Source organism: Marmota marmota, unplaced genomic scaffold, assembly GCF_001458135.2.
Source record: "Marmota marmota marmota unplaced genomic scaffold, marMar, whole genome shotgun sequence".
NCBI lineage: Eukaryota > Metazoa > Chordata > Mammalia > Rodentia > Sciuridae > Marmota > Marmota marmota.
This window is the reverse complement of record NW_025999853.1, coordinates 30,600,454-30,614,904: the sequence shown is the minus strand read 5'-3', so window position 1 is coordinate 30,614,904 and position 14,451 is coordinate 30,600,454. Positions and strand designations below refer to the sequence as shown.

Genomic DNA, 14,451 nt, shown 5'->3' with positions numbered 1-14,451 from the left:
GTGGGCTCAAAGAGCAGGAAGTGTGAAGCTCTTTAGGAGAGAACCATATTTGGTTGACCAAGACGTCAACAAGTAGAAAATTGCTTCTAGCTGTTGGAATCCTGGAAAGTGGCACTTGATGTGAGCCCAGAAAGAAAGTAGAATTTGGGCATGCAGAGATAAAAGGGACAAGAAGGGAAAAACACAAAAGGTCAGTGCAAGATACATACAGGGGTCATCAATTAGGTCTGTTTTCCAGGAAAGTGAAGAGTGATTGGAACCTGACTGTGGTAAAAATCGTTTTTTTTTTGTTTTGTTTTGTTTTGTTTTTTTTGTTATTTTGGGTTTTTTTTGGATAGAACCCAGGACTGCTCTACCTCTGAGCTACATCCCAGCCCTCTATATTTTTTTTATTTTGAGACAGGGCCTTGCTACGTTGTCCAGGTTGACCTTGAATTGCTATCCTCCTGCCTCTGCCTCCTGTGCAACAGGGATTACTGTTGTGTGTCACCATGGCCCAGGGAGACTGTGGTTGAAATTCTTGAATCTGTCAGGATCTTGGACTTCCTATATGTGTTTGTATGCATCCCCACATGCATGCATATGAGCAAGTGTGTGTGAAACATGATCAGGAAAATTACTGTCTTAGTATGGAAAAGAAACTGCAGAAGAGATCAAAGTAGGATGAACCAAATTAAAGCTGCAGTTTACTCTCAAAGGAAGTTCTGTTAACGTGAATTAAAGATCCCAATATCAGAAGTAAAGAAAGACAAAGATTAGCAAGACTATTTTTTAAAATTTTTCCTCAATTTATTTGCTGATTGATTGATTGACATTATTGTTCTTCCTTTATGTTTTCTTCTTCAAACTTGTTTTCCTTGTCTGTGGTTCAAAAATTATTAATCTCTTTCAAATTTTAATCTCTTTCAAATTTTCAAAACATGCCTCTCCTCTCCCATATTTCATTTCTGTTCTATTGTTCTTGCATTCATTACAGTTGAATATAGAAATAACTATGTTCCCCATATTTTCAAGGACCTATGAAGTAATAATTGCTTAATTCAGGGGGAAAAAAAAGCAAGGCCTGTGTGTTTTTCCTACACTTGTCTTTTTAGTAACTGTTAGTAAAATTTTAAAATAATTTTTAACCAGATTTATAACTTGTGATTTTGAGGTGGACATCCTTTTTTTCATTTTCTTGACCATTTATAAATGCCAATAAGAAATGTGTCAGACATAAAGCAAATATCTAGAGACAAAGAGAATCTCATCGGGGACATGAGCAGTTCTCAGAAGAAAAAGATGCCTATCCCTTAAATAAGGCAAGACACTATTTTTGTGGCAAAAATCACTATGCTTTGTAAATCCTTTAATTAAATATAAACTGAAACCCTCTGTACATACTTTATTTAGGTCAAGGAAATCTAAATTAGAGAGTTTTCTTCTTTTGATATGATGGTATGTCTTATGCAGCAGCACCATGGATTCTCACAAGAGATTTTGGTTGTAACAAGTTTTTGTGAGTGTCTACATTTTGCCTAGGATGTACCTTGGGAAATTGACATTTAACTATGCTATGTTCTAAAAGGCAAAGAATGTGAAACATTAGTTTTGAAAATGCTTACTCACAATGTTTGAAGTTTGGCTTATTTGTTGAAAAGTAGATTGAGTAGGAAGAGCTGTGAGTTTACAAAGATTGAAATGTGGAGTGTATAACCATCATTCAGATAAAGCTTTGTAAGCCCTGCAGCTACTATTACAGATTATACTGCAATTGTGGTTTTATGTGAACTGGGCATAATTGGTCATCAGCAAAAACTAAAGCTTATTGAATTCTTGCCTTGCAAGCTTGTCTTTTGCTAGCTTTGATATATTTCTGTGCATCTGGGAACAGCTTAAACCCCTCACAGAGCAATATTTTTAAGATGAAATACAGGGACACTGCTAGAAAGGGTGGTGTTTTGTAGAATACTGCTATAAGTTGGCATTTTCTTAACAGAGGGGTTTTCTTGTGTACTTGGTCACTGAGATTCACAGCCAGATCTTTGGAAACAATTTTTATTTGCAGAAAATTTGCAGTAATATTGCAAACAATTCCTATATACACTGCAGATCAGAGCACCCGAAAACCTTGATCATGTTTTACCAATTGTCCCCAAAATATCACCTTTAGTAATTTAGAATAGGGTTTTGACCAGTTGTCATACTTTTTCAGTTGTTCCTGACTTTTATGACAGTGATATTTTTAGAAGCCAGACATTTTGTGTGTTTTGTTTCTTTTTTTTTTAAACTGGGGATTGAATTCAGGGGTACTCCAACACTGAGCCACATCCCCAGCCCTACTTTGTATTTTATTTAGAAACAGTGTCTCACTGAGTTGCTTAGTGCCCTGCTTTCTGTCTTTTTAGTGCTGAAGCTGGCTTTGAACTCTGGAGCCTTCTGTCTCAGCCTCCCAAGCCATGGGATTTCATGTGTGTGCCACTGTGCTCGGCTTTGTACATTTCTTAATTTTGTTTTTTTTCCTAATTTTCCTCATGCTTGTCCTTCATATATACATACATCTGTCAGGAATGTCACAAAAATGATGCTGTGGTATTCCCATTATATGCTCTCATGGTCTCATATTATCTCCAATATTTTTCATTTTTGTGGTATTTAATTTGATGGCTTAATTAAGATAACATTCCCTGCCACTTTCTGATTTAAAATTACTTTATCCTCCTTGTTTTTAATAAACATTTTTGTAGGAAGATATTTTGAGACCATGTGTAAAAATTCTATTTCTTAATCTACATTCATCCATGTTTTAGCATGCACTGAGATTTCTAGACTGAATTAATAATTTATTCTGATGAATGACAAGTTATTCTGGAATTCCAATATTCCCTCCATTATTCTTCCTCCTTCACAATCTATTTAAACAGATTTCTGTCTTTTCCAGTATCTGTCTATCAATCGATCTACTTACCCACCTACCTATCTACCTGAATTGTGAGGACTAATGGATTCCTGCTATATTCCCTGGGTTATAATCCATTGCTATCATAGCCTATTTTGATGCTTAAATATTCCCAAATTGATCTGAGCATGGTGGCACACACCTGTAATCCCAACAGCACGCAGGAGAATTGCAAGTTCAAAGCCAACCTCATTAACTTAGTGGGACCCTAAGCAATTTAGTGATATTCTATGTCAACATAAAAAATTAAAAGGGCTGGAGATGTGGCTCATTCATTAAGTGTCCCTGTGTTCAATCTCCAGTACTCCTCAAAAAGTCTTGATACTGGAAGCCCTTCAAACTGGCTTGCCAAACTCTCTCTACCACTCTTTGAGAATTCCTTTATTTATTTTTTATTTTTTTTAATAGCTCAGAGTGTTCTAAACTCATCTTGTACTTTCCACAACTTGACTTCAGCTTTTAAGGAGCCCTGATTTCTTTCTGTGGAGAGTAGTATTTAAAACTAAAATCTCACGGCTGAGGTTGTAGCTCAGTGGTAAAGCTCTTGCTAGCATGTGTGAGGCACTGGGTTTGATCCTCAGCACTGCTTATAAATAAAAAAATAAAGATCTATCGACATCTTAAAAAAATATTAAAACAACAAATAAATGAAAAATAAAATCAAAATCTCACTGCACCTTTCTAAGCAGTAAAAACTAAGCAATATATTTAAATATATATGCAAACACATTTACATAATTATTTACATATTTTTAATATAAATCTATATGTAAACACCCATATTTATGAAATTAGAAATTTGATAGTATCTAGGATTTATTATCAAGTTTGTTTAAATGTCCAGTAAGTAAATAATAAAATTTAGGGTAGACCAATGGACTTTGTTACATTCAGTATTGTCTGTTATTGACTTAGTGACTGAGCTGTCTGTGTGCCAAGGAAACCTCAAATACAGGAAAATACTCAGTGCCCAGAAGTATTTGGATGGTGTAAAACTATAGGTTACTGCTTAATAGATCTTAATTTATAGTCAGCTTGGTTCAAGTCTGGGTTAAGCATCTTCCAGAGGTGCACAAAAGCAGGTCATAGCTTTTAGGTTAATCATTGGTGAAATGTTGATTGTTAATTACTACAGCTCTTAGTAATCTCCTCTAGTACTAAGGGCCTAGCTTATTAGACCTCTAAGTAAATTAAATATTACTTATGCAATGGTGTATCTTAGTTTTATTAGGTACCTATATAGCAGGACAACCATGTCAAGATAGTCTACATAGGACAACATCTGCTAACTATCATAGTACTTATTTTTGATTTTTTCATTTAATATAAGGAAAATATCAATGTGAGAATACTGAATGATGCTAATGTAATAGTTGCTCTGACATCAAAATATAGCTTCAGATTCTGAAGTCTTTATACACTGTTTCATAAATAAACCCAAATAAATATTTTATTGTTATGAGGCAGTTATAAAAATAAGTGATACTTGAGGATTCTTCAGAGGTTTAAGTAAACTTTTTTGGTCATTTGAATAAAAGTTAAATGTTTCACACTTAGTACTGTCTGCCCATATATAGACTGAATTTAAAATATAATTCTACTTAATCAAACTATGAATTGGAAATAACTTCGGGAATGGAGGGCTGTAATGTGCATAGGCCAGATATTTGGTCCCACTTGCATGTGAATATAAACCAATTATGACTTCTAAGTTTAACTTCTCTTTATTCCTTTCAAAGACTAATCTGTTTCCATTGGTAATGTAGATAACTCACGTGGGGACTACCATGGGAAATGAACCAAATGAACCAAAGAACTTGACAATAAGATTATCTTGTGACTAGAAAGCAGTAAGGAGTGAATCAACCAGAGACAAAAAGTACTGCCACATTAGAAACATGAAAGGCTTTCACATCAATGCTGAGCAGTCAGAAGTATGAACACATTATAGAAGAGTGTCTTAATGGGTATGGGGTCTTAGCCAATGAAACTGAATAAATAAATCTCAAACATTAAGGATGATAAACCACAATTTAGCTCCTGAAGAATGCCATTTAAGACCTGTTTTGAGTAAAGCAAAATTTCTACTACCAAAACACATTCTGAATATTCTTTCTTCCTTTACAGATTATTCTAGAAGAAGATACTGGGAATCTTTATAACTCACATGACCACAAGCATTCTAACTCCTAGGACCAGCAGCTGTCATAGGACCAATTAGAACTGAGCTATAGACAGCCATCTCAGGGAGCTATTTAATATAACTCAGCCGCTGAGAGATGAATCCATGAATATGCAGTCTGCTGGACAATAGGCCAGTGCTGGCTCACAGCCAGCTCACCAAGGCATGGTGCCTTTGTAACACTTCTTGGCAGGCAGCCTGTCAGCTTTCTTTGGGGACCCTAGTCTCACTACTTACTCTCCATTTAAACTTCTTCAACAAGTAATCAAAACCCTTAGAAACCTCAGAGGACTTTTTCTCTTTATTCAGAGCCAGATATGGTCCTTGCTTTGGTATTGACCAGAACCCCACATGCCTCAAGACAGTTACTTTTTAGACCCTTAATAATAATAGCATTTGACTTCACAATTATTTTTCAAGACTTTGCACTTCTCTGTTTCTATAGGTGAACAAACTAAAGCTCAGAGCAGCTAAGTAACTTGCCAAGATCATATGAATTAATAACTCTTTAGTGATGGCATCAAGCTTGTTTTTTTTCCACATTTTTTATTAGTGCATTATAGTCATACATAATAGTGGGGTCTGTGCTGCATCCTTGTACCTGTATTCAATATAACAGTATAGCTTGATCAATATTACTTCCCAGCACTCCTCCTTTTCCTCCCCTCCTTCCACTTCTTGGTCCCTTTCCTCTGTACTACTCATCTCCCCTTTTATTTTCATGAGACACACTCCCCAAACTTTCTTTACGTTTTTCCTCTCCACCTTCCACATATATGAATAAAAAAATATGACTCTTGACCTCTGAATTTGGCTTACTTCACTTAATACAATATTCTCAAGCTCCATTCATTTTCCTGCAAAAGACATAATTTCAGTTTTCTTTATGGCGGAATAAAACTCATTGTGTATATATATCCTGTTTTCTTTATCCATTTATTGTTCATTGGACACTTATCCTGGTCCATAGTTTGGCTATTGCGAATTGTGCTGCTATAATTATGGGTATGCCTATATCACTATACAGGATAACTTTAATCCTTTAGGATAAATATGAGGAGTAGTATAGCTGGGTCATGTGGTGATTTCATGCCTAGTCTTCAGAGGAACCCCCATACTTACTTCCATAGTTGTGCAAATTTACAACCCCACCAAGAGTGGATAGGGCCAAGTTTTAAACCCATATGCACACACCATTGTGCAACTTTTCCTTCTCTATTCTTCATCCTCCAATGATACTGTTTTACTGTCACTACTGATATGGTTTATTCACTCATTTATCAATATTTGTTGAGAGCTACTTCTATCGTAGACATGGGACTAGACTTTCAAGTGCAATGGAAAGCTTAAACATAGCAAAGAAAAACTTAATTTGAGAGATAAACAGTAGCCAATTATATTAATTTCATATTACAAGTGTATAAAATACTGGAAAAGTGTAAGTTCATAGAGCACTAAGGGAAAGTAAATAAGGAAAAATGTAGTCTCCAGAGAGAATGGGAAACAAAGTGAAGGATGCTGGCATAGAAGTCAAGGTAGGATAGTTTCTTGAAGAGCCAAGTTGTCTGCTTCTTGAAATACTACAAGATATCAAGAAAGGAAAAGACTAAAAATATTTGTTGAGTTTAACAACACTGAGATCTTTGCTGGCCTTAATGGTATGTCCTGTTGCTTGAATATTGTAACTTCTGACTTAAATTTGTTATACTTATTATATTCAGTTTTAAATCCAAATAAATATGAATAGTCTGCCAGAAATTATTGGAGGTCAAGGCACAGCTGTGTATAGGAATTCTTGGTCTGTCGTTCTTTTATGTATCATCTCAGATATATCTATCCATCCATATAGTATTTTGTTTTCTATGATGTCTTAAAACTTCATGAAAATTTCAGGTTTTTCATCTGTCAGTTAAATATGAACTATTTCTGATATCAATGATTACAATTTGTGAGTTTTTCCCCCTCAAAACCAAGATTTAGAATAAAAGCAACATATTTATTAAGAAGATACTTTTTCACATAAAAGTATTTCTATAAATCTTTAAAGTTATAAATATTCAGCAATAACTTGTCATGGTCCAGACCTTGTGCTAGAAGTAACACTGTGAGTAAGCAGATGTCTATAAAGCACATAATGCAGCTTGCAGTGCTGTGTTGCCTTGCCTCTTTCTGTGTCTTAGAAGTTCACGCTCTGAATTTTTTAAAGATGTGGTGGTTGAGATCAAATATATGTAGATTTTTGAAGCTACATCAAGAAGAGTTTCTTAGAACGTTTGCCTGCATTTAACAGGAAAAGGTTGCAAGAAGTAAGTTTAGAATATCAGAAGTTCTGCTGTCCCTCTGTAGAGTGCTTTCCATTTGATCAGACCTACCTTTACAAGTTAGCCACACGCATAAACACACACTATGCAGGTGCATGTAGATAGAAAACACCTAATAGAAGATCTAAGAATGAGAAATTTTTTTCTGATTTACTTTAAGTCTTCTGGAATCTTTGGAAATTGAGTCCTTATAATATTTGTAGCCACAATGAATTCTTCATTTTTATTCATCCTTTGTATTTGGGGATATATGTTGTAGGATTTTCTTGGGGAAAAAAAAGTTTAGGTGTTGTTTCAATTCTTTTATTATTCTCATAAAACATAATGTGGCCTGATTTTCTACAAAATAGACAAAAAAAATCATCTCTTTCCAAGTATTTTACCTGATAAATGTAATTAACTCTTGGTGGTTGGTTACAACCTTTCAAATTTAGGAAAGCTGATGTAACACCTCATTCCTGGTTTAGTTGTATGTGAAAAGTTGAAAAATTCTCATACAGATAGACAGCCCTGGAATATCTCACCATAAGCAAGTCTGTCTTACCTTGATGGAAACTTATAATAAATTGATTTCTTCTTGTGTTCTGGAGAACTTCCACTTTGATGAGTCACTGTGACTACAGTTGCTATTTGTTTCTGTCTTGGTTAATTTCAGAGCACATTCAGAAAATGAAGGTACCTCTTCACCATCTGCTGATTCCTGTACCAGTCCTACAAAGATGGACTCCTTGTATAGTAAGACTGCTAAGCAGTGCCTAGAGGAGATATCTGGTAAGTGACCTGATTTATGGGTAGTTCTAACCTTGGAATTTTGTAATCTCCTTGTAAGTCTTTGTATTAAGTCATATTTATGCTATACTTTTGCAAAAATAAACTCTATGAATCTCATGCTTCAGAGATTCTTAGATGATTGGCTCTTCTGTCTAGGATGATCTTTTTGTTGCTCTGAAAAAAAGTGGTTCTGCTTTCGGAAGCCTATGCTCTTAAGTTATTTTTCCCTCAGTCAAGTTGAATATAATCAGAGAAACCTGGTGAACCTTCTGTTGTTAATAAGACAGCTTGGATATATTTGGATATTGAAAATATTCTAAATATCTATTGTCAATGTAAATTTTTTGACTAATCCAACCCTGCTCTGTCTTCCATCCTATTTAATGTGGAACATTTGTACTTGGCGATTCTAAATATACATCTTGAGAAAAATTCTAATGAAGGAAATATTTTATTATATGTAGATAACATATGAAAAAAAATTTCACACCTGGGCGCATGCATAATCCCAGTGACTTGAGAGGCTGAGGCAGGATGATCACAAGTTCAAGGCCAGCCTGGACACCTTAGCAAGACCTGTCTTAAAATAAAAAGTGAAAGAGAGTAGGGATGTAGCTTAGTAGCAAACTACCCCAGAGATTAATCCACAGTACCAAAAAACAAAACAAAAAATATGCCTCAGATTATTCTTGAGTATATATAAAATAGAATTATCAGCTTTAACCCAACATTTTCCCCAGGATTCAAGTGAGCCTAGGAGTATATGGAAAACCTTTGGAGTAATTCTGTTATATGTAATCTATATTCATGAGTAACTAGGTTACTTCTTATCGAAATATGCTTTTCCTAGGGTATGAGAGGATTTATGAAGATTTTAACTGTTCCTAAATGAAAGAATGCATGGCAGTAGACATATATTTGCTCTTCCAATAAGTCTCTATCTCAGCCTTCATGTATTCACAGCTAAATCCAAAGAAAAAAACTAAATGAACTATTTCAATTGAAAAATTACTGTAAAATACATGCACTCAATATATTGCTGTGAAGCTCATGAAAGAAGCTACATCACAACTTGAATGATTCGGAAAGTTCTGCACTTTGGTAATCATGAAACACAATTTGACAAACATTGGATGTTACTGCAATATCTGCTTGTAAATATTGACAATGGCAAAATATCCCCAGGGTACCTTTTAGAATTATCATTAGGCATCAGAGGTTTCAAATTGAGAACAGAACAAAGGGCCTGTATAGGGAAGGGTAGAAATTATAATGCGAAGATATATATGACGATGTTATTTATGGGTTTTTCAAATGCTCAAGGGAAGTGTTGGCTTTCTCTTAGCTCCAGGTAATACTGTAGTCAGAACAATGCTGTGTATCTGTACTGTAGCCAGATATCTTATAAACCTAAGATGACAGGAAGATACTATAATTCCAATATTAATTTATACATGAATATCTTCAATATGCCTATGAAGTACAAGAGCTCAAATCTGTGGGCAAAAATAAACTTATAGAAATTTAATTATAATTGTGAATTTCACAAGAGAACACTATTTTCTGAAATTAATATATCACTGAGTAGTACAGCTGGAATAATCCATATTAAATTTTTTTCTACAGTTTATCATTCTGTCTAGCATTTAATCATTTTTTCATATTTCCAGTTAATATTGCCAGTTGATGTTCTGAGGTTTTTAATAGAATACTTGAGGGTGAAATATAAATTAGACTTCAATATAATATAATGATTTAATGGATTTAATTGAAGAAATACTAGTTTGCAGTAAGAATGAATTTTTTATATAGAATCAAAGATTTGAAGAAGGGACGACAATAGAAAATAAATGTTACAATGAGTCTTATCTGATTGTCATTCTAACTGTTATCTGTTTTAAGTGTAGCCTGTAGGGGAGTGATAAGAACATCTGTCAATGCAAACATTAGATATTGTGAAAGAAAGATGGTATTTGTTCATGGTTAGTAGCTTATAAATTGAGTATAGGTGAATATTCATTATCCAAAATGCTTGGGACCAGAGTTGTTTCAGATTTCAGATAGGCTCAGATTTTGGAATATGTGTACATATATAATAAGAAATATTGGGGTGGGATCCATGTCTTACCATGAAACTTACTAAATTCATATACACATACACACACACCATGAAGGTAATTTAATACATTAATATTATTAGTACACCTGTGTTTTTAAGTTATTTTTAATTGACAGATAATAATTGTATATATATGTGGGTTATAATGATATGCATTGTGTAATGATCATCTCAAGATGTTTAGATTATCCATCATCTCAAACAATTATAGTTTTTTGTGATAAAAGCATTAAAAATCCACTCTTTAAACTATTTTTATTTATATAATACAATATTGCTAACTACAATCACCTTCCTATGTAACAGCATGATAGAAATTATTCCACCTATCTGTGTCTTTGTACCCATTTTGACTGTGACCCATCACATGAGATCAGGCATGGAACTTTACACTTGAAATAATGTTGTCAGTGCTCAAAATGTTTCAGGTTTTGGAGCATTTCATGTTTTGGGTTTTCAGATTAGGGGTGCTAATTGAAGAAATGTAGATGAGGATATACCCAGTAGACAATGAGAGGATGATTATCATAGAGATGGAATGGCATATCTTTCTCATTTTTAAATTTTAGTTGATAGATACTATTACTCTCTCAGTTATACTCCCCTCTTATTTTTTAGTGATTTTAATGTTTGCATAGATGGATCTTTCAACACCCTAGCCTCTCTTCTAGTAATCTTGTCTTGAAATCCCTCCTGAGATATTTATCCTCATGATCAGATCCTAGATCTAGGCATCAGAAAATAAACTTATCTATAACCTCATTTTCATGCATCCCACTGTTGTTGATTATAGCCTCCTGTCTTTTCAATGCTCTTTATTTTGTTCCCTCACCCTACCCATGATTTCTCAAGGATTTCCAGTTCACAGGTCCTCTCACATTTTACTTTCCCTCACCAAACTGCATATTCTTTCTTTCCTCCCTAATCAGTTAAATTCCTATGATAACTGAAATATATATTCCTATGATATATATTCCCTCAACTCCCTTGTTCCTTTCTCACTTCATCATCCTCATTCACTGAAATCACAGACCAGTTTATATTCAACTCTCCACTTTTTCCCAACCAACAGTGAATGAACCAGGAGAAAAATACATACAGGTTGATGTCACTCACTCAATATTTTTAATCTCAAAGCTTCAGTGAATATTTAATGTTTTTTAACAATCATTTGATATATCTCTGGTTTTCTCTCAAATTTCTAAGTGACTATTTTTAACCTTTCCTTCTCAAACCTATAATTTCACCTGTCCTATCCATTCTTTAAACTTAAAATTTTGATGTATTTTTCACTGAAAAAATAAAAGCACAGAGAAAGGAAGTTCACCAACCCCTGCCAACACATCTACCCATTTATAGCAATTAAACCCACTTAGTATCTAATATACTCGTCCTTTACTTGGATTATGCTCTCTTCCACTCTTTAATATCTCTCTCCATAAAATTATTCTACTTAGCTAAAGAGATATTAATATATCCCCAATCTTAATGTTTTTAAAAACAACTTCTCTTGACTCCAATTCATGCTTCAAATACTGTTCTAATATGTGTCTTCTTTATATCACACTCTAACAAAAGGAGGCCTTCAAACAGTCTTTAATTCCTCTCTTATTGTCTCACAACCCTATTCCAGTTAGACTTGTAGCCCCATGTCTCCACTGAAACTACTCTTAATTGAAGTTTACAATAATGTAAACATGGCCAAATCCAAGGATCACATCAGTCCTTATCTTATTTCACCTCTATTATGGTTTGGATATAGAAATATGCCCCACCCCCAAGCTCATGTTTTGGAAACAGTCCCCAGTACTGCAACATTGAGATATTTAACTTCTAGGCAATGAAGAGAATTTGGTGATTTAATACCAAACTGTGGCATCATCAGTGGATTAATCCATTTATTGGATTAATAATTTGAATGGTTTGCTGAGTGGTAACTGTAGGCAGGTGGGGTGTGTGGCTGAAGGAGGTAGGTCACAGGGGGTGTGATTTATTTTGTCTTAGACTTCTCACTTCTTCCCTGGTTCCTGGCTATCAGGCTCCTCTCCCATGATGGTATGCCTTACCTTGGGAACAGAGCCATGGAGTCAGCTGACCCTGAACTGAACCCCTGAAACTGTGAGCCCAAAATAAACTTTTCCACCTCTAAGTTGTTCTTGTCAGGTCTTTTGGTCACAGTCACAAAAAAAGCTGACAAGCACAACCTCTCACCACCCATTTGTCCTCCTCTGTAAAAGTTTCTTTCTTCATTTCTAAGATACCGCATTTCCTTGGTGTTCCTCAGACTCACTCTTTAATCCTCTTTGGTCTTCTTTTGTAGTTATTCTTTTTATCCCTGATTTTTTGTCACTGCAGTGATCCAGGTATCTGTCCCTGGATTCCTCTATCTGTACATGCTCCTTTGGTGATTTAATACTATATCATGGTCTTAAATCTCATCCATGTATGGATGGCTCACAAATGATTCTCTCTAATTCTCTCCCCTGTGTTTTGGATGCAAATATTCAGCTCCTTATACAAACTCTCCACTTGAATATCCCATATCCCCAAGTTTCAGTGCTACTAATATGGTTGGATTTTTATTTCCAATGATTACTGTGGAGACATCAGTGGGAATAATTCTGTCCTGAGTCCTAAGTGAAGTGGTGTTTATGATCTAGAACTCTGATAGAGTTAGTCTTAGCAGAGTATGTTTCAGGATTTGTGAATTTTTGAAGCCTATATAATATGAGGGTCCCTGAAAATAATACAAAAATAAAAATCTAAAATAAGGTACAGCACCTCAGAAGATGTACAGTGAGTTAGAGGATCTATAGTTTAACCACAAAGTAATCTACCCTGAAGTCCTGGTGCAGCTTTTCTGACCCATATCCATTGCTTCATCTTCTGATAACAAAACCATCTTGATTTTCCTTGGGGATCATTCTGTGTTCATGTGGCCAACTGAAATTAACCCAAGTAGAATCAATCAGAACAACCCCTCCTTGACCAGAGTGACAGTTTTCAGGAGTGGATTTATGACCTGATCTAGTTCAGTCGTAGCAAATGAGGCTCAATCTCAGATCTTTTCCTTAGACTACTCTGGAAGACAGGTTCTATTTTTTCCATGAGATCAGAAGCTAATAAAAAAAAAGTAAGTTGGGTCCTGCTGGCAGTTACATATACCCTCAAATAAAGCAAACAGAGAAAATAGAACCTAAAGCAGCAGAAAATGAACCTGAGGTCATTGTAAGAAATATCTGAGCCCCTGAATAATACATATCTGAAACTCTCCTTCTCTGAAATTTTTAGATATGTTACTCAGGAAAAATTCCTTTTTGTGGTTAAACAAATGTGATAAACACCCCTATTTCATGAGGTACAAAATACATGACATGCACAGATTTGAAATACTGTTAAGGAGCAAACTTGGTTCAGACTGCAATGTAGATTTGTTAGAGGGATTGATTCACTGTTAGGTAGGAAGTATAGTTGTTGAAAATTCCATCAATGTAATAGCTCACTTGAAGTTATAAAAACATTATCTTTGTCATTAAATGGCAGTGAAAGTTCAAAATGTAATTAAATCATGGTGTGAAGATAACCATCAGAAATGAGTGACGTGACTGGCAATTGGGGGATCTTTATAAGTCTTCAAGAATGTCTCTCCAAACTCTTTAAGTACATCACTCAAATTTCATTTTGTTTATCGTATTCTTTTGGAGAAGACTTATGATGTTTACCTAATTTTGTGATGCTGGTTCCAATAATTATTATTATGTATTATATAATTTGCAGCAATGAACAAATGAGCTCGTTGCTTCCTGCCCATCTATCCTCTAAGATTCATGTCACAACCTTGATATTACAAGACTGGCTGAATTGATGGTATAGATTTTACTACTTTGGCTTAGATTTTATTCTCACATTCATTAACAAAAAGAATTTGTCCTCTGAGGCCATCCCTTTCATCAAGTGCTGGGGGAGATCCTGCCAAATATAAAATGAGCCTAAATTTTCATTTCAATTCAAGAAATATTTTAATTTTGTTTTCTGCATAGCTTCACACTTGCCTTTTTTTCTTTTTTCTTTTCTTTTTTTTTTTTTTTGCATAAGGCTAAGACACCTATTTAACCCACTG

At 34.6% G+C, this 14,451-nt stretch overlaps 1 protein-coding gene across 1 annotated transcript in view; it reads left to right on the top strand.

The window, feature by feature from the left end:
- The window catches only part of Nav3 (neuron navigator 3), a 339,372-nt gene that overhangs the window by 168,247 nt on the left and 156,674 nt on the right, over nucleotides 1-14,451 (top strand). The window contains exon 9 of the mRNA XM_048808249.1: nucleotides 8,097-8,212. Coding sequence (XP_048664206.1) covers nucleotides 8,097-8,212 — 116 coding nt within the window. The remainder of the gene's footprint in view (nucleotides 1-8,096; nucleotides 8,213-14,451) is intronic.